Genomic DNA, 26130 nt, shown 5'->3' on the forward strand with positions numbered 1-26130 from the left:
AACTTTAAACTAAGTCACATAGACTCTAATCAGTACCAAATGGAAACATGGTTCCTTTGCACTACATTGCACCAAATTAATGATAGAGGAGACTTTAACTTTTGTTGGAAAATCTGTGAAATAAGAAGAAAATATCAAGAAATTTGTAGCTTATCCCTAGAAAGAAGTTAGAAGGGGCCTTTGGCATGACACTTGTGGTAAGTGGTACCTAACTATAAGATAGCTAATGACCTGAGCAAATACAGCAAAAGCAAAGACTAAGAACTATTTTAAATTCTTTGCATAGAGGCAAAAAACTAATTGTGAGATGTTAGCTCAAAACAAGAAAGGATGTCATTACATTGCAGATGGCCTGAGCAAAGGGACAATGTGACACAAAAGGAACTGTGATGAGATTACAAAATGTATCAGAACTGTTTTGATTCATCTCCTGTCTGTGGAGTTTTAAGAAATAGACAGTATATAACGCTTAAAATAGAGGTATGACAACACATACTTCCAAACTTTTGCTTCTGCTTCTAAGTGGAGCATATCTCCACTTTATCCAATGGTTTTATTGCTGAAGGATTTTTATATGCTTAAATTATACTTCCTTAGGCACTGTGATTTTTGTTGTGTCTCCAGAAAACTGCTTCTCAAAAATCTAGACATCCCACCCTGACACTCTCCTTTTTTTAGCTACAGCTCCTTCTGTTAGAAACTCCAAAGTAGGTTTAGGTCTTGAGAAGACATCGTGTTTATTCAAAGAGCACTTTGCACTGGTGTTCATTTCTTCCTTACCCAAGGTACTGTCATACCACTTTTCCCTTACTCACATTTGGGAAGATTTTCTCAAGAATCTGAGCATTTCAAGCATGTGTCACTTCTGATCTGCTGCTACTCTTGCTGTAGCCACATCCCTGGGACAGAGTTGAAAAACTGTTAAGAAAGAAAGAACAATTTCCTGCTGTAGCTCCTCTATTGGACATAGCCTCCAGAATTTCAGTACAGGATGGCAACTGTGACCTGTGGCAACTGGGGGGAGACCTCAAGTTTCCCTGTGCCAGTCACAGCCATTTCCAGCCATCTCTGACATCTGTGCTCACATCAGCTGTGAATGGTTGAGTCAAGGATACAGAAAAAACATCCCATGTCCTTGTCTCTACATAGAGGAAGTCCAAATGTTTGGCCCAGCTGCCAGCTGAGTTGCACTCAAAAACAATCCCAGTCTGCAAAATCAGACAGTAGCAAATAATCGAGGATGAAATTTCAAATAAGAATAAGCACAGAAGAGTTGATCAAGAATCACTTTCACCTGGATTTTCTATTTGACTGCCCAGCATGCATAAAACCTAATGAAAGCATTAGTTTCAGTGCAGAGTATGAGTCTGCAGGTGTTTGAAAATCAATAGTTCTCAGGTTTGAACAAATGCTGTGAGCGCTGGAATATCAGCTTAGTGTTACTATGACCCTGAGCAAACTCTTAGCAGAGAAAGAAGAAACCTCAGCAAGACCAGTGTTTTGTTTCCACTGAAAACAGAAGCAATTTTTTTAACCTCATGTTAGCCATAACAAACCATAAAAATCATAGATGAAATAAATTTTCTCAACATTAGAAAGTGCAAAGTAATCATAAGTCCCTCCTCCTTCACCTGTACTTCCTGTCATCCCTAGGATATTGCCATATCACAACGAGGACAGTTTTATACACAGGTGTGGAGAGGATGCCTTGTAACTTAGTGAATACATCAGGGAAGCTCTAGGCCTTACACAGCCACAGTAGAACTTGGTGAAAAACAGCAGTGAGAAGCCATTAGTGCAGAAGTCTAAACAGGGTACCTTGACCTCTTGAAAAAACACACAGACTGCTGCTGACATGAGCAAGAGGCAAGAGCAGGTAACATAGGTTTCCACTTAGCATGAATTAAGTGATATGAATAAGCACTGTGCTTACTAAAGATCCAATCTCAATGTCTGACTTCAGTTCAGAAATCGAATTACCACTGATTCCTTCCGTCAATTTCCAGTACATGAAGCCTTTTTCCCCTTTTGTTTTGACCAGTGCACAGAAGCCAACACATCTGGGTCCCCAAACAAATGAGTACACTGATGCCCAGCTTCAAGAGATTGTCAAAAAATTGCGTGAAAGGGCAAATGTCTATAAGGAAAAGCTGAATGACCCAGTGATATCTTCACCTGAAGCAAGTCCTCCAACATGTAAGTGCCTCTAGAAATAGCTATGCATTTGTTCAGTTTAAAACTGAAAATAATTTTGTGGTAACAGAAAATACTATGATAATTTTTTGTAAGTATAGTGTGTTTATCCATTGGAAAGGATCACTTTGTGCCCTATGAAGTCAATTTATCCCTATTTCTCTACAGTAAGCCAGAACCTTTAAGTACAACCTCCCCTTGTACGACATCACTGAAGAATTTGGGGGGAAACCCTATAGAGGTAGTATCTAGAATCATTCATGTCAAGAAGTTTTCTGTATTTTGAAATAGCTCCCAGAGATGTTTATTCATCCCAGAGATGTTTATGAATCTGAAACATATGAAGAAACATATATCTTATGAGTTGATGTTAGTCACTTTGATATGAGATCTTCTGTGTAAATACAGTAAATAAAATTTTAGCCTTGACAGAAATCTGGACACACTTGCTTTAAATACAGCAAACTCATCTGACATTAATTAATCTTTGACTTTTGACAAAATATGAAATGTTAATCAATTTTTCTTCTCTTCAGAGGAAAGTTTGATTTTCCTTTTCCTTTCCACAAAGAATTGAGTGTGATTGTTTTATGTTCTGGTGCTTTTTAGAAGCTGTTCATTGTGTAGGTAATTTTTAAGAAGCTGCAAAAATGGTGTCTGAAGAACAATAAACTATACCAACTGACAAAGGATTTCTTTTTCTAAATTTCATATTTGCTGATCTACCTCTTTTGTTCTCCTTGTAGAACTTACAACCATTATTTCTTATTATAGATCCTGTTTGTCAGTTTACTGCTAAGACTGTGTATCCTAATCAGAGGTAGAGCCATCAGAATTAATAGGACACATGTGCGAACAAGATTATCCAGCATAAGATGGAAGAACTGGGTTCAAAGGAGTGCTACAAGACATTTATAAGCCTAGAAATGCAAAAAATCCACAGGCTTCCAACCAGTTTCACCTGCTGCATCTTGCATATCGAGTCTCAGGAAAGGGGAGAGATCAGCCCATGGCACAGCGGTCTTTTCCTATTTCCACCCTCACTGCATTCATTCTTTGCAACAGTCACGCAAAGAGAAATGCTCAGTTATGTTAATGAATGCTAAATTATGAATTAACAATTTTCTTGTCAGTTTTATAAAAGGTATAACTTGTAAACATTGTCCAGGGAAATTCAGTAATATAGATATTGCACTCTGTAATGTAAGTGCCTTGTTCAGGACAGCAGATGTATGTGTTTATACCAGTGGTGATTTTATTATTCAGGTGTTTTTCTATGTTTTTAATATAATGAATTTAGTCACTGCCCAGTGTTTTTAGAACATAAAGATCATTTTTAACATGATGAAGCTTTTCTTCATGTTAAAACAGGGTGAATTAATTGAGCAATTATTAAAATGCCAATGTTTTTGGTAATCTATGTGTCTAGCACCAAAGAAGCCCCCACCAAAAGAAGAAAAGAAAGATGAAAAAAAGGATGAAAAGAAAGAAGAAAAGAAAGAGGAGGCAGAAGCAAAGCCAGAGGAGGATCATTACTGTGATATGCTGTGCTGTAAATTCAAAAAACCTCCACTGAAAAAATACATGGAGTATATGAAGCTACCAGATACCATTGACTCATACACAGGTAAATTTAAAGTTGTGTAATAGAATGGGGTAAAGTCACATTGAAGTGACCTGGTGTTACATGGCACCTGTGAGCCACCATAAGATACATATTCCAGTTTGCAACTCCCAAGGACACAGAGGTCCTGTCCTAAGCAACATTTATTCCAAACAGGGAAAAGTGTCATCAGTTTTAAAGAAGGTATGCAAAAAAAGTGTAATGCAAACTGATGAGAATTGGAACCCAGGTCTTCTGTTTCTTGATCTGGAATTTGTACCATTCATTTGGGCCAAATAATTATTTTGTCAGTCATAATATACGTGAGCAAGATGCAATATCTTTTATGCAATAATTATACTTGATCATACAAGTTTCTTCAGTGTGGAAACCCAGAGGACCAGGAATATTTTTCTATCTGTTCTGGGGTGTTCTGACCCCCAGGGGAGCACTGACTTTGACCCTCATTCATGGAGAACGTTTCCTACACTTCGAGATGGACTAGAATCCACAAAAGTGTGAAATAGATTATAGAGAGTAGTGTAGGTGTATCACTTGGTGAGAAATTTAGGTTTTGGGATTTTTAGTATGTGGTGGATGGAAGAAAGATGGCAGGCACAGGGTATTATCCTGAGTTTCTTCTTCATGCTTCTTCTTCCTTCTTCTTCATGGGTTTGGGTGACATTTTGTAATTGGGCAGAGAAGTCCACATTGCGGGTTCTTTGGGATCAGTTATTGGGGTAAAAGGGAAAATAATCTAGATGTCAGTTCTTAATTGGATAGTTTAGTCTTAAAAGACCTTGTAACAAGAGATTGTTAGCCATTTTGTGCCTTGCTAATGAAAAGTTGCCGAACTCATGGTTGTGAGACTGTTTTACTGATAAGAAATAATAATGTTCAGACCTGAGTCCGAACATGAACTACCATCTTAAGTGCCTTAAATCCAGACCCAGAGAAACTGACACTTCAGGTGCACTGAATATGCTCCCTTTTTTGCAAATTCCTTGTGTGACTCCTATTTCCAAGCTATATCACTTTAGCAGCGTTCCAGTTGCAAAAGGGAGAATGGTACATTGGTTTGGACTGAAGGATTCCCAGAGACTGCAGCAGAATGAAGGAGTTTAAAAAAAATGGCAACAGGCTCCGAGTTCACGCCTCTCTGTTTAATGTTTTTCCTTTCAGATCGCCGTTATGTGGCGTGGCTCATGCTTGTGACAATTGCCTATAACTGGAACTGCTGGTTCATTCCCCTGCGCTACGTGTTCCCATATCAAACCCCCAGTAACACCATATACTGGTTTGCCATTGATGTCATGTGTGACATCTGCTACCTGTGCGACTTGATAATTTTCCAGCCCCGAGTGCGGTTTATCAAAGGGGGAGATATAATAGTAAGTATTGGAAGTGGGACTTCCATGGGCAGTAGTTGTGTGTTAGAGTATAGAAATCCATCCAATCTGACACTTCTTTTCTATCACTGTGTCAAATCTATGTAACTTTTTTTATCCATCAAAGGGTACATATATTTTTTATCACTGACCTTCCATTCTAGACTGATGTTCCATTATCCTATGTAGGAAGAAACATATGCATTACCTGAATTGTTAAAAATTGAAAAAAAACCCCTCAAGATTTCAGATTTGAAAGTAACAGATGAGAACAGCTGAAACAGGCATACAGCTCTAAACAGATTCCTCACTGGAATCAGTGGTCATATGTACTCTTGCATATACATATATCTGTTTGTATGTTTGTGTGAAACTTTCACCTATTTGCCTTGTACCAGAATCACACTTGAAGACAGGGCATATTCTGCTAGGGTTGGACAGGATGTGCATGCTTTGTAACAGATTGTGACATGATGGTTTTATTTTTTTCCAAAATCAGAACAAATCCCTGTAATTTTAGGATACTTCAAAAACAGTTTGTTTGAGATAATCTCTTTGGGGGAAATAAGTATGTTCAATTTTGATTCTTGCTACAATTTTTGTGTTATCTTTCTATAGAAAAATGTAAAATAAAATTTTAAACAAGTACCTGAAAGTTTGCCCTTAATCTACCAAAGGGTTAACTTTTCTTTAAAGTCTTCCCTGCTTTTGATTCTTTGACATCTTATAGAAAAAAGATACCTAATTGAGAAAAAAAGTTTTGATAACTTCAGCCTGACATTACTGTGCCCAACAGACAGAAAATTCAAAATTATATAACTTCAAATCTAATTTGGAACTAGCTTTACTTCAGTGCTTTTATAAAATATTTATACATTGTACATACATGAAATTGCTGATACCTTTATAGACCAAGCTGTGCAAATACCATTTCAATAGGTATTAAATGCAGTGCAGTGGAATGTATTTTTCCACACCAAGACATTCAGTAACTGGATCTTGCCTAAGTCCAACAAAACTCAATTTTTATGAACAAAGTTAAAACTCTAACAAAGCTCAGCTTGTATTTCCCTTGAAGCTGTTTCTACAGTTCACAGATTTTAGTGCACAGAAACCATCTCCTGCCTGATCTCTTGCATTTAGTTTAAACTGATAATAGTGAAAGTTGGAATGGAAATATGATTAAGATTTTAATGCTATTTTTAAAGTTTCCCTGATATAAATACAGAAGGTACAATAATAGATAAATTTCTTCATATACTTGTGATTATCCTTTCTTATTATATTAGCATCAGTTCCTGTGAAGAACAATTTAAAAATAAAAAGCTAATCATTACTAATGAATGCAGTGTTGATTATTGTAATGCTAGTAATGCTAGAATGTTAATGTTGGCTTTCAAAGAGCTAATTTTGTACAACACCATTTTTAACACTCTTTGAGTTTTTTTTTCTTGGAATCATTACAAATAAATGCATTTTTGCCATGAAATTGAAGGGGTTTGGGTTGAACACGAGGTCATGCAGATGTCTTGAGAGGGAAGTTTTGTGGAAAAAATCTAATGCACTTTTCTAGACCAACATCCAGATTGGAAAAAAAATCAGACAAACCCCAATTCTCATTTTTTCAAGTGATTCTAATAAAATCTGATCTAATGTAAGCTAGACTAAAACAGTACTTCTTCTCAGAAATACCTACAGATATTTCTCCATTCATACTTTTAAACCATCATTAATTTAACTGTCATCACCCCTACTGTACTGTGGAGCAGCAGAGGCTCATCCTTGACATTTTGATCTTGACTCTGCCTTTTTCTCCCTTCATTATCACTGTAGTCAGACAGAGCAGAAACAGAGAAATTCTACCGCAGTTCTCTGAAGTTTCGGGTAAGTAGAACCTGTGTTACTGATACCAATATGTAGTTCTGGCTGTTCACAGGATTTTTTTTTTTTCATTCACTGAAAATCACTGCTGGTTTAAGAATATCACCAGAAAGCATTGGCTCAATGGCATATCAGTGCTCACACTTGAAGACTGATATCTTCACAAACAGTCTTTACCTGTAAGAGAGAATATTTATAAATGCAATTCTAGATATTATTTTGGAATTTTAATAAATTAATAAAATAGAACTTGATTAATTTTTGAGAGGTCATCCCAGCACAAACTAAAGACAATAGCACCATTTGCCAGAGATTCATTAAAACAATTAAAACTCCTGAAGAAATATGACAACTATTCTGTAAACTCTTTTGAAGTACCTCATTGTACTGAACATTTCATCGCTCACAGGAGTCAAAAATTCAAACTAAGGTTTTTTATGCTCATGGCACTTTATAAAAACAAAGATGCATTTGATTTAGGAAAATTGTTAATGTTGCTCCTAAATGTTGGGGTTATTTTGTCAATGGAAGATAGGTAGTTTATTGAATTCCTGATGAAACTTACAGCTCTGTGACACTAAGAACACATCTCAGTTGTTGCCCTCTCCTCTTCTATACTTTTGCACCTGCCTTGTTCACAGTTTTTTTTTCCTCAGTGACTGTGGTATCGTTACTTAAATACTTGATATTAAGCTATCCAAAAGTGCAGGATATATACCATACAGTCAAAGTGGATTTGTATGGGTTTATTTTAAGTTCACACTTGCTGTATGTTTAGGGCTCTTGATTTCTAAAAAAACAAATGAGAGTTGAGTGTTCTCACTACATGCAAGATATAGATATAACGTGGGAATTTGTCATATGATTAAGTACTAATAAGCAGTTACTGATATTAATGCACTTTCGACTAAATTTTCCCTCCTCTTAAACATATGTCTGAGAGCGGGAGAGAATAAGAGGGTGCTTCTCTCAACCAATTTTTTGGGTTGCTTTGCACACTTTTGGGAATTAATTGCTTCTCACCTGCATGGAATAAAAGGTCAGAGCTGCAGGCTGGTTGCTGCCAGCACGATTTACATCCCTCAGCACAAAGGCACTTCTGATTCGGTGAGATGAAGCCCAGAGTTACACATCCCTCTCTTACTTCTAAGCAAAAACAGCAACAAAGCAAGGTATCCCAAGATCTTTAAAAGGGAAAGATACATTTGCCACAGCTTTCCTTTTCTATCTTAGGAAAGAATAAAGATGAGTAATCACATAGTTAATGGACTGCAGGGAGATGTTGAAAACCTTAGTGGTATGGGAAGAAGCAGCATACAAATTTGATAGAAAAAGAAATCTGTTTTAAAAAAAACCCCAAACCAACCAACCAACCAACCAAAACAGGAAAAAAAAAAAAAAAAAAACTCAGCCAAATTTATTATCCTATGATGAATCTGTTGTTTGGAACACACGTCTTCTGCAGGTTGCAAGCAAGAAATCTAACTTCAAATTGCTTTAGGCAGCCTTGTTTTAAAAGTTTTTAAGAAGGACTTTTAAGTGGTTTTAAGTGTTTTAAAGGACTTTTAAGAAGTGCTTGTGTACTGACCTCCCCACCTGCACTCACCAGCTCCATGCCAAACATTTTAGTCTGATCAGAACTACAATTGAAAAAACAGAGTTGTATTAATAATCAAATATATGAGATACTGTTAATAATCCACATGAAACAGATTTAAATCTCAGGCACAGGGGACTCAAAAGCAGGGCAGAGCCAAGCTGTTGGTGTTTTCAAGGAGATAATCTTACCTGCCAGCACTTAAAAACCTACATGCTTAGCATGCTGACTCTTCAAATATTATCACAGTCATGATTCAGTCTAAGCAGGTTTTTGACAGCAAATAAATACATTATGATTACTATGAAGTTTAAATTGACCTCTCTGCTCTTCAACAGCTTGATTTGATATCAGTGTTTCCATTTGACATTTTATACTTCTTCTTTGGATTTAATCCAGCACTTCGAGCAAACAGGATGCTTAAGGTAAGATCTGTGTTAGTGATGAATGGCTAACCATGCTTAGATGTTCTTGCAATGCAACAGAAATTTTTTTATAATATTTAGGAATATGAAATTTAGAAACTGTAAAATGCCTTCAGGCTAAGGTACAACATAATTTAATAAAGAAACAAAAAATACAAGTTATAGTCTAGCCAAATTAAGCCCTTATTTTCTTATTTTTCTTATGACTTTAATTTCAAAAAAGTATTTTTTGATTAAAGCTAGGTTTTTCACATTATTTAAATTAGATTAATCTCAAATTACCTGCTTATTTTTCAAAGATTTTAAAAAAACACTAATTAATGCCAATGTACCTTCCCCTTGTGTTGCTTATGTCAGGTGTTTAACAACATAGGAGGCAATTTTTTTTTGGACAAAAACTATACACAGAATACCTGTCAAGGATAAACCCAATTTTGTTATTGACTCCAAAGACCTTCAAGTTGTGTAATGAAAGGTCTGAGAAGGGATTAGAACACTGGCCACTATGTGGCTAAATGCATTTTTCTGCACACAATCAACATGTGCACAAAGAATTGGTTTTCATTTAAAGCTGGGGCAGAATACAAGAACTCTGACAATAAAATGAAGGTTTTCTTCACTTTGGTATTCAATAAAACTTCAAAATTCCTTAAATCAGAACCAACATAATATGAAAGAAAGAAAAGTTAAATAGTACCTTGTATTAGGCAACCAGCTGTGTATCGAACAAAAACAAAGAAACAAGCTACATGCGATCACTAATGATCAACTACAAATACCAAACAGGGAGAACTCAATACAGCTGCCATTGATGCCACAGAGTATGTGGCATTGATGCTCTAGTATGTGGCTGTTGATACATATGATCACTTACTGGACAATTACTGAAATTTCAGGAAGTGAAAAAATGCATGTAATTCTTTGTGATCCTGTTGCCCAAGCAATTATATACGTATGAGGAAGTAGAATTTGTTCACCTGCAGTACTCTGACCAAAACAGCAAGGTTATTTCTGTATAATCACTCAACACTCAGAAAAACACTTGACTCAAATTTATCTTTGTTTTTCATCTCATATTTTTGTTAAATGTTTGTCATGGTTTAGGAATTGTGTTCTCCAATTTAGTACTCCCACTAAAACGTTTTGCCTAGTCCCTCTACCCCTTCAACTAGAGGCACAAAAGGCAATGATCACAGGTTGAGATAAGAACAATTTACTGGAAACAACAATGAGACCAGAAAATGAACACTAACAGCAACATTGCTAATGACAGAGGGTGTAAGAAAATAAGTGATTCACATGGAAAACTCCCCAGTAATAAGCAATACCAGACAGCTCCCTCCACTAGATTTTCTCAACAGGAAGGAACACCTTTCTTCCCTAGAAGAAACAGTCCCTTTATCCCACTCCCAGCAATGACTTGAGATTGTATAGAATAACATGAGTCCTAGCCATGCCCCTCCCAGGCACTGCAAAAATTAACCCTGCCCTGGCCAGAACCAATATTTATAGAAACTTTGATTACAGAAAAATCCATTTTCAAAATGTGTATGTGAATTGATGCCAGTACTATTATAAAAAAAAAATGTGTACTGAAAAACTGTGATTGGATTACTTTCATTTGTTTTCCATTCAGCATAACACATTCTTTGAGTTTAATGATCGTTTGGAAGCTATTATGGAAAAAGCATACATCTACAGGTATGTGCTGATAAAACTCAAGTAGCATGCAAAGCTTGGCACAGAATGCATTTCAAATTATGAGTTGTCAGTTAAGCATTGGGTGGAATATGATACATCTTTAACTGTTCAATTTAAAGGGTTTTTTAAAATGTCTGCCTTTATGGTAATCATTTAAATAATGTATATATAAGGCCTCATTTACATATGAAATCTAGCTCAGTTCAGCTGGCCTGGTTCTGGCAAAATTTTCACCAAACTGAGGCTTCTGCCAAAATGTAATTGATCAGAAGTTTTAGAAAGTTTCTTTACTGAAAGAGCTAAAGAACACTTTCTTTAGGTTGCTAATAGTGGTTCCAAATCCTCAGAAGCTGTTTATTTGTACTTAATAGGAGTTATGAGCCTGAGCCTGTGTCAACATTTTTCTTCAAACATGCTCTCCCCATGAACCTGACATATAGAGAAACTTGATCCTCCACTGCACTGACTACAGCTGGAATGAGGATCAATTCAGCACAGTTCACAAATAGTGATTATAACCATAGTCTGCTGAACTGTGTTCTCACCTTCTGCATTGACAGAAAGAATTTTGGGTCCAACTCAAGTAGTCCATGGACGTAGCTATGGCAAGTTTCATAGGCTCCTCCATTGCCAGTGATGCTGCTAAGATCCAATGACCCCATCTGCTTTGTCATCATTATTGTCAATGTCATCAGGACTGGTTTACCTTGTGTAATTCCTACACCAACAGATCCTTTTCCCTGTACCATTTTTGGGGTATGTATTGTTCCTATCTGTTGGTGTAGAAATATGTTGGTTACCATCTCATTTCATTTCAGAGATTATTGCACTTAAACAGAACACTTGATATTAATACATTCAAATGAGATATTTTATGATATTTAAAAGCAAGATAAAGTACAAAAGGAGGTTCAAATATCTGTTCTTTCATTCTTTCATGTACCTGTGAATTAAAGCAAAACTTGAAAGTTTGAAAGTTTTTTTTTAATTTTTGAGATGTTGACCTTCACAAAACTTATTCTTATTTTTACCTCTCTTTTCAGTTATGGACAATTCCATTGTGGTTTGATTTGGGATTTGGTTTTTTGTTGTTTTTTTTGTTTTGTTTTTTTTTTTGTTTTTTTTTTTGGTTTGTTTTTTTTTTATTTTCTTTTTAATTCTTTTAGTTCAAGAGAGGACTGAATTTCCACATGAAGAGGAAATTTCTTGTCAGTTTCTGAATCTCTGCCTTCTTCAGTTTCTAATTTCATTTTTTTTAAAAATGGGCCTTCATCAGCTTATGCTAACTTTTTTAATATTGATAAGCTTTAAAATTAATTGTTTTAAAACTAATTATTTTCTATATTATATCCTTTGCTTTTTGGAATCATAATTCAACATGTTTTCTGTATCTCCTATAATACTTGCAGGGAGTATTGAGAGATACAGTATATATTATATAGATAATATAGACAATTCTGAATCAAGTAATTAGTTTGTATGTAACAATACTGTTGTATGCATATGGATTTCAAAGAAATGGGAACAAATTTAAAATTCATTTTCACCTAAGTAAAGTTTTTCAAGGGACAGAGTTTCACACTATTAAGAAAATATCGAATGGGAGATGAATGTTCAAAGGACAAGTTGTAAAGGGGATGTATATATACTCAAGCTAGACCAGCTTTGAAGGATATGGTGTTTATTTACATGTCAAAAACAGGAAAGGTGCTCATTTTGAAAGTCTAAGACACACAGACTATCTCACTGGTCCTGTAAAATGTATGCAGTAGCAGAGCCAGTTACTCTGCCCTGTCACAGAGGTTTTTTAGCATGATATTGGTTAAGAACCACAACTGTGTTGCTGCTTTTGTCTGCTTCCTGGCCAAAGGCCCACTCAGATTTGCAGTATTAAATCACTTGCAGAATGTAAACTGCAGAATCTAAATATTTCAAAGTGAATCCATTTTCTAATTCATACTTCAGAAAACACTGACTCCTGGTTTTCTCATTAACAAATTGAGAACAGAGGTAGTTATCCAGAAGAGTACAAGCAGGAGCTAAAAAATCTTTAAAACCCCAATCTTTTTGTGCAAACTACTGCATTTTATTTTAATGTGGCAATCTTGCTTTGGTCTGAGATTGGTATAACCAGACTCTGAGCAATAAGGCACCAATTAACAAGAGAATATCAAATTAAGCTTCTACAGCTAGGAGGATTCTCTTCTCAAACTAATTAGTTTGAGTTTGTAGATATAGAGCTAGCATAAGTTCCTTACATCTTCTCATTGTGATATATTCAACATATGTCTGGAGAAATATAACACAGCAAAGGTTTCTGGAATCTCCACCCAGACCTCAGGAGCCCACTTTTGTGGATTCAGACTTGAACAGAAGAACTAGCATGGACAACACTGCAACATAAGATCACAACAGCTCTCTGCCGTTCTCTGTAGCTTGCAATCCTAAACAGAGTTGTCCTGGAAACACACCAACTTTTAAACAGAGAAATAGCTTTAATTTGTGAGCATCATAAAGAAGAATAGACTCAGGTATATTATCTAACGGCATGAAAAGGCCAAGGAAGGCAAAAAAGGCACCTGAACAAGCAGCAAAGGAGTGCTTAATTAAGTAACCACAGAGATATTAGCTCCCATTGCCTTTGTTTATAGACCCAACTTAGTTAGATCTTATTAAATTGTCATAAAACCAATTACTCAGTTATTCTGTGCTGCATACTGCATTGAATTCTAGCTGTAGCAGATAACCTCATTAACTACCAGCCTGTGTTTAGGCAAGTCCTGCACTTTTCCTGCTTATTTATCCCCTGCTTGTATGAATATTTCAATAGAGATCTAAATCCAGGAGACATTTCTTTTGATCCCCATGGTCTGAACAAAGGTTATACAATGAGATCATTACTGTATTAAACAGCAAGCTGCTTGGTGCTTAAGTAGTTCATCATTGGTATTCTTCAAAGCACCGGCCACAAGCATAAGAACTAGGATTAGGAATGATATAACTCCTGCTATAGCAAGTAAATCTTACTATTTAGAGGATCTACTGCAGGTTTTATACTACAGGTCTTGTAAAGCAGTTTATTTCTGACCTCAGACATTTCTTGGCTTTGGTTCACAAGTATAGCACCTATCTTGGATAGAGTTTGGGAAACATTATTTTTTACCCTGTACCCTCATTAATATAGCTTCAAATTTCTGGAAATATTCATAGCCATTTAAAGAAGTGGACTATAAACTCCTCAGGGAACCATAATTTAAAAATTACCCCATGTCAAATATTCTAGGGAAGATATTTATTTGACCTTGGACAGATGTGAGAGATGGGTAACTGCCAGCTATTTTTCTCATAGACTCAGTACAGGTGGGGAACCACTTAGCGTATGCTTAACATTAACATTGTTAATCCAAAAATGTAATGGGCTCTATATTAAAAAGAAAAGAAAAAATTTAAGTTGCTTTACAGGAATCTGTTGACTTTTATAGGGTCATTCGAACAACTGGATACTTGCTGTTTATCTTGCACATTAATGCATGCCTGTATTATTGGGCTTCAGACTATGAAGGAATTGGCAGCACTAGATGGGTGTATGATGGCGAAGGAAACATGTAAGTCCTTTTCTTTTGCAAGAAATTTTCTTTCTTTTATTTTGCTCATTCCTGCCTCCCTGTCCTTTTCCCATGCCACTGCTTACTTTTTAACTGCTTGGATAGCAAACTTTTAGTATCATGACTGCTGATAAGCAGCTTTCAATGCTAACACATATTTGGAGGGCAGGTGCAGTGAATAATCAGTTCACCACTTTCAGATTTTATAGGTTTATGAGTTGATGCTAAGTACCGACTTAATTAAACATTTAGAAAGCAACAAGGGTCATAAATTAAACTTGCTTATTGCATTGCACATGGGAACAGTAAGAAGGATTGTATAGCAATCCCTCAAAAGAAACACAGGGATAGTTCGGGAGTTTTTTTGCTGCCACACAGCATTGTGTCATTAAAGTGCAACATTTTAGTCCCTCTACACGATGGTGATTGGTCTGAAGAAATTCCACCAGCTTTCTCAGATCTTTTGAGAAAGTCATGCTTAAACATATGGCAGAGTGTCTTCAGAGGAAACAACGATTTTGGCACAATTTTCCATAAACTCTTTGTGACAGCACTGGTTGGGTGCAAAGTAAAGACCATTTATTAAGGTAAAAGAGAGGAAGTAAGAGAAAAAAAGCAAAGTTGTAATACATTCTGTGTGTAGTTTTGTAAAGATATATCTAGTAGGTTCAATTGTATGAACATTCATTTCTTTCAAAGGTTATAATATAGTTAAAGCCACAGAAGCTCAATTTGTTCTTTGATCACATTCCTTGCAAAACCACATATAGTATCCTACTGCTGTCATGAATTGCCTTCTAAACAACTTTTCACCCTTCTCTTGGACATGTGCTCCTCATGTTTGTAGTTTTGTTAGACTTCACAAGTTTGGTGTCAAGTCACTACCTTGAAGAGCAAACCACACTTTGTGTAAACCAGATTTTTTATACGTAGAGTTATCTCTTGAAAAAAAAAAATGCCATATCTGAAGTTTCCACACACCATTAAATTACACAGCTTGAGTACTGCAGTCAGACATGTGCAAGCAGGGTCATGGAGCTTAATGGAACCACTTAGGAAAGTGAAGTTATAGATGGGTGTTTATTTGCAGGATTGAGGTTTCTAGAAATCTGACAAGAAAAATGCAGAAGCAATTTCCATTTTTTTTAATGTGTTTCTTAGGAATACTTGCCTCATACCCAAAAAGTAAGGTACACAAGAATAAGAAACCTGTAAACTCTGAAAGTAGAGAGTTTACTCGGTCTTCAAGTTTTTAATGTTTCTTCAGAACAGTCTAGAGTACAGGCAAGAAAGAATTACCTGTTTTTCACAGACAAAAATATTTCACATTTTTCTCAGAAAAGCAATTGGTTTATTTACTGGCTTTCCCACAGACAAGGCCTTGTGCATTCACAGTGGCCAGGTTTTTGAATATTTTGTGCTACTTTTTCCATGAGAAAATGTAAAAAAAGTTCTCAAATGAAGTCACACTGCAATCACATGGAATTTAGAGCAGGTTTGTTTTATACACAGTGATAATAAAGTGATAATTCAAGTTCTGCATTAAACTGAGATTCTTAAATAAAATGCATGTTTGGATATCCAAATAGCCAAATACAGGAAAAACATTGATCTGTTGGAATGAGTCCAGATGAAGCCACTAAATTAATCACAGGGCTGGAACACCTGTTCTGTGAAGACAGGCTGGGGAAGTTGGGACTGTTCAGCCTGGAGGAGAGAAGGCATGGGGAGAATTTATAGCACCTTCCAGTACCTAAAGGGACGCCTACAAGAAGGCAGCACAGGGAACTGTTACAAGGGCGTGCAGAGATATAACAAGGGGGAATGGCTTTAAACTGAAAAAGGACACATTTAAATTAGATATTAGGAAGAAATTCCTTACTACAAGGGGGTTAAGGCTCTGGAACGTGGCCCAGAGAGGTTGTGGACTCCCAATCCATGAAGGTGTTCAAGGCCAGGCTGGATGGCACTCTGAGCAACCTGATCTAGTGGAAGGTGTCCCTCCCTATGGTAGGAGGGCTGGAACTGAATAATCTTTAAGGTCCCTTCCAACCCAAGCCATTCAATGATTCTATGATATATCCATCTAAACCTCATTAAGCCATTAATCCACTTCATCTTGACAATTGTTTGGTGAGTATATGACTTTATTCTTTTGCCTGTTTCTAACTCACACTGGAATATATAGTGCCATGAACATGGAACCTCTAAAAGTATTCTAGAAGGAGCTGCATTTCATAAAGTATAGCTTTGCATTCCACTAACAGCAAATGCTGACTGTGCAGAATAGTCATTGCCTTCATTGCCTTAGAGAATTAGGCATGACATAAAATCTAATCATCAAATGTTTGAGGATTTTTTCACACACAGAGGCATTGTGTGAACATTAGTTACAATTGGAGATGTAAGTGTATTTAACTTATCAGACAAGATACTTCTAGGTATATTCATTTATTAGGAAAGCAGATATAAGAACAATTTGTCAGGAAAAGTGACTAGTACTGCAGCATATATTATGGCATAGCAGTGGACTTATCATTTTTCTTTCACAGAGCATTCAGGGTTGACAATATTTGAAGAAAATATGCCATTAGTCTCACAAAGAATGGGAACATATTCAGAAAGAATATTAGGGATACATAGCAACTTAGCTAATTTTGAAAAATGACAGTAAGCAGTTTGACAAGTAAACCAAAATTCTAGCTGTCTCAGATTACATTGATCCACAGAAAATGATATGGCACTGATTTAGTGGCCCTAATGCTTTATGTGGAATCCCTGCTTTGTCCATAAAATATTGTTAGTTATGGCCAGAACCAGTTCTTAAAAATGTGAACACTCCTAGGATTTTTTTTTTTCCTTTTCCAGGCTAAAAAGAATTAACAGACAGCAGTTCCCATTATTAGTCTGATTACATACATGTTCCTGAACAAGCATACTAGCTGGTGAATTAAATCTATAGCCAACAGCTATACACAACACTCAAACCACAACCAAAGTTATCAATGTAGCTCTTCTGAAAATTTCCGCAAGCCCTATTCTTTTCTGGTTCTTGTCCAGGCTGTAAAGTGCTAGTGTCAGTCCAAGATTTGAACTCTTTTGCACAGCTGCCTTCAGTCAAAGCCTTTGACTTGAGATGTAAAAGACAGTCAACTTTACCTCCCTGCAACACACCCAAATTAGCCACACAGGGTGTTTCCAGCATTGAAAGTGCACAGCTTGAGTTAGGCAAGACCTCAGTCTCTCCTAAAGCAGAAGCACAGAATCACTAATGCAATACCAGTGTAGAGCCTATGCAAGGACACTAGCAGATATTGAAAAGGTCTCTTAAATGGACAATTTCAACTCTTTGTGTTTATTTATAATCTAATTTAACTACCTAAGTAAAAGATCAATCTCCCTAATTCCTGAGGAAAATGGACAAATCTTTTTTCAGGGATTCAACATAATGTCATTGTTCTGAATTGTTCCAAGGAAGTATTTCTCTTTCATCACTATTCACAGAGAAACTAAAACTAGGGAGCTGAAATTCTCATGCAAAACCTCCAGGTCAGCAGTAAATTTAGGCAGAACAAATAATTTCACTTTGCTTATGATGTACTTCTGCTGTTTGCAAGTCATCCACAAGAAGACTGCAAAACTCTTTGGCAAATTTAAGACATCTATTTGCATCCCAATTATGTCTCTCTGCAGTGTGCTGCCTTCCTTTTCTGGGCACAGATTTAGTGAATATCTTTAAGTCCCATAAAATGGTCACTGTACATGTCTAGAACAAATCCACTCCTTTGGTATGCATTGCCCAACGTACAGTGAGACTGGCAAATCTTGAAATGTGTCTCATGGGTTTCAGCTGTGCATTGCTTTTGCAATAGGTCTGATGTGTCATAATCCCAGTGCTTGCTGTGCAAAGACAGTTTTGTGTCTCCAGGCAAGCTGTGAATGCACAGCCCAGCTCATATGTCAGACTTTCAGACCTGCTACCCACAGCCATACTTTTTTAAGTAAAACCTTTGTAGTTTGCTCGGCTGTGTCTGAGATCATCAGACCCACAGGCACCTGATGAACACATCTCTCTAGAAGACATACCAAGAAGGAAGTCATTAGTTTATAAAGGCTGCTGCTTTACTCTGCTTAAACCCATCCTGGCTGTAAGCTGAGAGGAGTCAAATGTGATAGTCCTGAAACAATGCCTCCCTGGGCTGAAATGAATATGTGAATACCACCTTAAAAGCTGAGAGGCAAATCACAAAGACTTGATTTACCTGCACTAACCAAAACCATGAAAGAAGTTTAGTGCATTCTGAAATGCACTAAATGGACTTTTCTGACAAAGATATTTCTGTTGACATAATATTACAAGGCATCTTATTTGCAGTATTTCTGAATGTTTTCATACCTAGGATGTTTTCAAGCAAAAATCTAGTACTTTGATTGCCTGAAGGATAAACATACTCTCTATGATGTGCAGAGGAAAAAATCCCTTTCTTGTCTCATGACTGTTGTTTACTTCAACAGTAATTTTATAGCAAGCTGGTAAGCTGTATAGTGAAGAGTGATAGTTTCCAGACACATGCTGGTAGGAAGCAGAGCTGCTAATACTCTTGAAATAAGAGTTGTTTTTTCTGGCTTTCCTCAAACAAAATTTACAATCTCATTTCCCCCCTTCTTAGGGAAGAAAAAAGCTGCTCTGTATTTCAACTGTGTAACTTCCATTTCAGATTAAAATAAAAACAAAAATGCATAAATGGAGAAAACCTGTTCCAAAGAGATAGTGAATATCATGTACCTTGCCAATAGAAAGTTTCTTTTGAAGTAAAAACACAGAATACAGTATATTAACTAAATCCTAAGAAAGGGTAGAAAGATATAAAAAAACCCTCACATTTTGGACATACAACACTGCAAAAAGGAATGTGACCCCTAAATTCTTCTGAGGAGCTGCTTTCATTCTTTGTAGATATTCCCAGAATAAAGATTATATTGTCTCTAATGGTCGAGTTTGCAAACTTGGCACACAGAGCCATTGAGGGTGAGTGATTTGCTTAATTACTTTTTTTTCCTAAAGTACCACAGAAGTATTGTTAATTTCTTTACTTTTATATTACCAAATTATACACATTTCAAGCACCGGAACATTCTCAGTTATGGCAAATCTATATATTAATATGCTTTACCTAATTCCCCTCAGCCAAGCTAGAAGCATCATTTTATGCTTAAATCTGTAATTCTTCCAAACCAGACCTCAGTCTTTTTCTTATTATTTGTTTATGCTACAGAAGTCTAAGAAAAAGCTGCCACTTATACATACTTTGCTGGAAATGTGCATATGTGATATTTTTTTATCCCAAGTGAAAATATTATTGTGGCATAATCCAGCAGTTCATTTTGCATCCCTAACAAGGAAAAATGTTAAATTGGAAAATATGCAATGAATTTTTTTTTTGAGGATTCTGAATGAAAATGGCCAGTTCTGACTGTCAACATCTAAAACTAGAAAACTATGGTAAAAATGATCACTGTTACTGCATTTTCATAATCTGCAACCAAGAAAAAAAAAGAATTTTGTAATGAAAAGCAGATATCAGTTGCTTGGTAAAGCCTTACATTTTGGATGAAAAACTTGAAAACACTTTCAAGTGATTTAAGAAAAATTCTTATTGAAATTAGTTGTTATTGTGAGTTTATTTTCTCATATTTGCACAAAACCAACATTGCAGCTGTATTATTACATGAACTTCTTATTATAGCAGAGTTCATATCTTAAAAAGAGAGGGGTCTGAAACAGACCTAATGTCTGCAAGCAGGACTAATGTCCTCAGGTTCAGAGCAGGCATGAGAAGATGCACGTGAGACTTTTTATTTCAAAACAAACTTATCGCCAAAAATATTTCTTCTGTGTCTTAGTGCTGGGGGTGGGGGCGGGGGGGTTGTTTGGGGTTTTTTAAAATTATTATTTAAAATTCAACACACATAAGGAATCATCATTGCTTCAGAAGCAGTAGTCATAGCTAAAGTAATAGAAAATACCACTTTATAATTAAGGAAAATGAAGTTCCATTCCTAATCATCAGCAAAGATGAAGTCTGATTGTATAGAAACTTGGGAAGTCACATTCTAATTAATAGCAGGATTTTAAAAATATATCTAAACCAATTACTTGTTTACTCAGAAAATAAAGAAATTATAGCATTCTCACAACAATGATTTGAACTAGTTATTCCTCACTGCAGTGTTGCATTGCTTGTGGTACCATGTTCTAGAAAGTGATTTAAACCAGAATTTTAGAGATGCCAAGGCACTTTTTTAAAGCATTCTGTCCAGCTCCTTTGCTGCTTTCATAAACTTGTAGTAGAAATACACAACTTGAAGGCAAAAGGCTCTGTAGTGAAAAAGGCAAGAAAGATTTTGTTAAGGTGACAAAAGGAGATGTGGAGACCAGCAGCTAAGAGATATCAACAGAGAAGTCAACCTTTTAGTGCTGAATAAGTGGTTTGGAAAAGGTGAATTAACACACAGCTTGTGGAAATATGTAACTTTTTTGACATAACCCAGGAGGTAGAGCCAATGAAGGGTGCTCAGAAGCAGAGTGGGAGGAAGACCAGCACAGTAAAAGGAGTAAAAATGGACATAAGAAGAACAATACTGCATTTGTCACTCCCACCATAAGGCTTTGCACTGGTGTCATCACACTAAAGCCATGAAGGGCACCTTCAGGTGTTTGAGCATCTATTATGCTGCTACAGAGAGACTCTGCGAAGTCTCCAACACTTTTACACTGCTTTTGACCATCTTCACTAGTAGCATTCTAACCCTGTAATGTCCATCTTGGCACTTTTGTACACAAGTCTTCTTTAATGCTGCCTAGAATAAGTAGAAAACTGTAAATTATAGTTGCATGTCCCATACATTCTTATTTTGCTGTGCGTGACGCTAGTCAACTCAACCTGACCTATGTAATTGTATAACTTATAAATTCACAACATTTATAAATTCACAGCAATACTTTCAACATTTATAAAATGTTGAAAGTATTTTGGACTGAAAAGCATCACTGAAAGGCCCAGCTCAGGTAGGCATATGCTTAACTTCAAACTTATAAGTAGCTACAGTCTAACAAAAGTGCTGTTTGTATCCACAGGTACCTGAGGTGTTACTACTGGGCAGTTCGTAGTTTAATCACCATCGGTGGCCTTGCAGAACCACAAACGCTGTTTGAGATAATCTTTCAACTGCTGAATTATTTCATGGGTGTCTTTGTCTTCTCCAGTTTAATTGGTCAGGTACATAAAAAAACAAGTAAGATTCAAATTACTGTAATGTAGTGATAATATATTCAGTTGAATGGACTTTAGTTCTGAGAAAAAGTTTAGTTTCCATCCTCTATTTTAACATCACATATACTTATTTTTCTGATAAACACAGGTGTTTAATCAGTTCCCTGTTTTGCAGCTGTTTTGCATACAAGCTGATTAAAAGCCAAGACTCTGCAGGACACAGATGACCTTTGAAACTATGTATAATTCCTTTTTTTTCCCCCCTTACTCACAGCCTAGGAGACAAATCCTTGACATTTACATTATACTGTTAAATCTGAAATAAAAATTGTGATTGTTGAATAGGTCATGCTCAATACTACTACTGATAGGATTCTGTTAATGGAAATCCCATGATTTTTGTCAAACTAGAACTCTGATCTCTTCCACAAATTACAATGTATCTGTCAATCTGAAAATTAACTCATTTCTATTTGTCTTGGTTCCCATTTGGCAGGAGGGAAATAAAAAAGCCCATAGCACAGCAAATCAGTTATATTTTCAAATGAACATGATAGAAATATTTCTGGTTTGTAACTATTAAATTTGGGCTTTAGATCATAGGTTTTAAAACACATTGCCTACAGAAAAATAAATGCTGAGGTTTCTGAGTGAGGCTGTGCCTTAGCAATTCCTGCAGAAGCCATTCCAGACTTTTTGATTTGTCCATGCTTATGAAATTAATTATTAAAAAAAAAAAAAACTAAATTAAAACTGAAATTTAATTCTTGTTTTGAATACAGTATTTGAAAAGTTCAGTCAAGCAGCTAGAGATTGCATATGTCTCTTGCTCTTTGGAACTGCAAGAAAGGGCAACTGTCACTGAAGAGATTCTTCCTTATATGATTTTAAATTCCTCCATAAACCAGAATTACCAAAAATAAAACAATACATATATATAAAATAATTATTCTGGAAAACTATTGAATTCAAGTAAATAGAATTAAACTTCAGAGTTTGCATATTTATATTTTTTCCCTAAATTGTTGTAACTATAAATGAAAGCCTCATTTCCCCAAGAAGATTCTGCAGATTACTTTTTGTAACCAGTGTAGTTATTTGCAGTCTCAAACTTTAAACCTTAACACACAAACTGCTTCATTGCAGTTTGTTTGTTATAATTCCTGCTTAGAAAGAACCCTTAAAATTATTATTATTCCTGCTTTAGCACACTTGCCTAAAAATTGTTATTCCCATTGCAATCAATTGCACCTCTGTCATAAAGAGCAAAATTCAACCCATGGCACATTAATCCTTGGCAGCTGCCACATGAAGCCATTCCACTAAAATGACACCTGAATACTTATTCTTTTGAAGAAGAAATATCTATAAACATTAACTCAACCACTTTTTAAAAACTGAATCACATTTGAGTTGAAATGTTAAATGATGTTCCTGCGCTAAAAACTTTAAGGTCACCTTTCCATTCTCAGAGCTCAGGACTGATCTCTATCTGTCTGATCTCACTATTTAAACAGTGGCACAATCTTAGTTCTAGTTGTGTCAGATGATGCTATTACAGAAATTCAGCCCAGTTTGCTTTGCTTCTGACTTGCATTGCATGCCAAATACAGAGTAGCTTTACTATGGATTTTTAAGAAAAGTATTATCTATAATTTTCATCCATGTCCAGAAATACAAGACAGAAGAATAAGCTAAAACCCAGAAACAATTCCTCTGAAATCATGTTACAATCAGACAATCAGATTAAATGTGTAATGTTTCTGAAAAAGCGGATGAAGCACCTATTCAAAACACACAGCCGAATGTATAATTTTTTGCAAAAAAAGTGTAATATTATTTCATAAGTTGCTGACAAGATAAAATCAAGACTATTTTTCTGAAATGTGTGGTAAAAACAATTGATATTTGCAGATGAGAGACGTAATTGGAGCAGCAACAGCAGGGCAGAACTACTTTCGTTCCTGTGTGGACAACACTGTCTCCTATATGAACACCTATTCTATTCCAAAATTGGTGCAGAATCGTGTTAGAACCTGGTATGAATACACATGGGACTCTCAAGGAATGCTGGGTGAGGATTTCCAATTCCAGTTACTTAGCATGTCTTAGTGAGAGTGGTTGTACAGATACAGATACAGAGTGAAATTCACATTTCTCCTTTTCTGAATTGCATGTGGGAAGTGAGAGGAGGCTGCTCAACTTACTTTGGAAAAGAAAGAAACTACAAAACAATATGATTCTTACTACTCCACAAACCCTATTAATTAATACAATGTTTTGGTAGTAATTTTAGATAAGATTTATTAAGCATCTTAGTAAAAGCATATTAGCTGCTTCCTCACTTGAACTTATAAGTGTTATAATAACTCCATTAAGTTATTTTTGCTCTTTTTTTGTGGACATTCCTTAATTTGTCTTTTTTTTTTCTTTTTTTCAGATGAATCAGAATTACTGGAGCAGATGCCAACCAAAATGCATTTAGCCGTTGCAATTGATGTGAACTTTGCCATTGTCAACAAAGTGGATTTATTCAAAGCAAGTAGTTTTAGAGGAGAATGCAGAAATATGTGATATTCCATATAGAAACCTTGTTTTGTACATCTTGCAACACTCAAGTGTTTAACATATTTGTTAGTATGCAAGGCAAAATAAGCCAAAGAAATGTCTCAGTGAATGGAGACGTCAGAACAAACCCAAGTGCCTGCATTTGGATTTCTTTTGTGTTGAGGCAGTGATCTTGAAAAAAACAAATGAGATTAGAACAAAGTCCTGTTATGATGACATCCTATAACTGATGGTATGGTCAGACTGCGAGTGAGTTCAGAGTATAACTAATCTCAACAGTCAGAGAGTAATCTAATTTTTGACACAGTCCACCTTGCTGTGGCCACCCAGGTCTGCCTAAGAGATCACCCATGCTCTGTGTTCTGGCAGTGTTCTAACACTGGTATAGAGAAAGCTGCATCACAGTCAGTTTTTGTGTAAAAGAGTTTTCCCTTTACTTACCACGGTAGTTTTCCGGAGCCACAATTTGAAGGTGCGCTTAAAATTGGATTTCTGGGACAAAAGCAAGGAGACTCTGAGTTTTTAGAAGTACACACAGAAAATTTTATTGTTAGGATATTTGTAAGAAACTACATTATATACCTGTATAAAAATTACATGGCTGTACATTTTTTCTACATCTGCTGAAGACATAGAGTTCATAGATCTATATGAGCATTTGACAGGATCTGTTGTTTTCCCTGGATCAGTTTAAAAAAAAATCCCATAAAATCCTCATAAAAGACACATAAAGCTCTGAACATAACACTAACTGAGCTTCCTCAGAAAATCTAGATGTAAAGAAACTCACTTTAAAAAAAATGAAAATATGTTCAACCCATAGAGAACTTCATAATTATTTGAAATAACAACTCTTTCAGTCTATTCTCAGCTCTAGTAGCTGATCTTTGTGACGTTTTGAGTTTGCATTCCAATTATGGAATCCCTGGATTATTCCTGTATTGGCTTTTGAGGCACTAATAATCACTTTTAATACTGAATTAGCAGAGTGATCAACTCTATTTTAACAGGGCTGTGATACCCAGATGATATATGACATGCTGCTGAGATTGAAATCCATTGTATATTTACCTGGTGACTTTGTCTGCAAAAAGGTGAGAATTCTTGTTTTATTCAAATAAGAATTATATTATTAAAAAAAGAGTGTTTTAGAAAAAGAGTTCAGATATCGGTCAACAATGTCCTTTTAAATAAACTTAATCCTGACTGAATTAGAAAGCATAAAATTAATTAAGCTATTCTGTGTAATAACAACAACAAATATGCTCTCAAATTTCAATCTAGAACAAGACAATATGAATTCTATTACTTACATTATCAACCATGAAATTATAGTAATATGGGAAAGTATTTAATGTAAATATGGCTTATCTAATGATACCTCAAGAAAATTTTAAATATATAAATATTTAAATTTTAAATAATATTTAAAATGGATCAAATATAATGTTTCTATACTTCTGTACATATAAACCCAGCCTACAGTTCTCAGTCTATGACACTTTGTGTTTCATTTGTGTACTCAGACACACTTAAGTAGAATTATCTAAGAATGTAGAAAATACACTGCTCCCATAAAGCTCCTTCCAGCAGGATCTGCTCTGCCTTCACTCACAGCTGTGAGCCACCTCCAGGTTTCCAGCTGAATGCTGTCACACTGTCTCTTATCAGAGATGTTTATCTTGTCTCAGCTTTTTGGCTTAAACCTGGCCAGGCAGATAGTTCACAGGTAAATAGCTCAGCTTCTGACCAGAGAGCCCACGTCTCTTTCCAGAAGGCACGTAAACACAGGGCAATGTCAGATGCAATCAAAGCTTGGGGGGGATGAACAGCAATCTGCACTGCTACTGCTCTGGCAAGTGACCCACAGGTCCCACCACCTACACAAGAGACCA

At 35.8% G+C, this 26130-nt stretch overlaps 1 protein-coding gene across 1 annotated transcript in view; it reads left to right on the forward strand.

The window, feature by feature from the left end:
- The window catches only part of CNGB3 (cyclic nucleotide gated channel subunit beta 3), a 56973-nt gene that overhangs the window by 21321 nt on the left and 9522 nt on the right, over nucleotides 1-26130 (forward strand). The window contains 11 exon segments of the mRNA XM_041464384.1: nucleotides 2042-2231; nucleotides 3691-3820; nucleotides 4979-5191; nucleotides 7022-7068; nucleotides 9001-9087; nucleotides 10724-10788; nucleotides 14271-14393; nucleotides 21532-21673; nucleotides 23582-23741; nucleotides 24108-24205; nucleotides 25246-25329. Coding sequence (XP_041320318.1) covers nucleotides 2042-2231; nucleotides 3691-3820; nucleotides 4979-5191; nucleotides 7022-7068; nucleotides 9001-9087; nucleotides 10724-10788; nucleotides 14271-14393; nucleotides 21532-21673; nucleotides 23582-23741; nucleotides 24108-24205; nucleotides 25246-25329 — 1339 coding nt within the window.

The sequence above is a fragment of the Pyrgilauda ruficollis genome, unplaced genomic scaffold (assembly GCF_017590135.1).
Source record: "Pyrgilauda ruficollis isolate IOZ18807 unplaced genomic scaffold, ASM1759013v1 scaffold18, whole genome shotgun sequence".
Classification (NCBI taxonomy): Eukaryota; Metazoa; Chordata; class Aves; order Passeriformes; family Passeridae; genus Pyrgilauda; species Pyrgilauda ruficollis.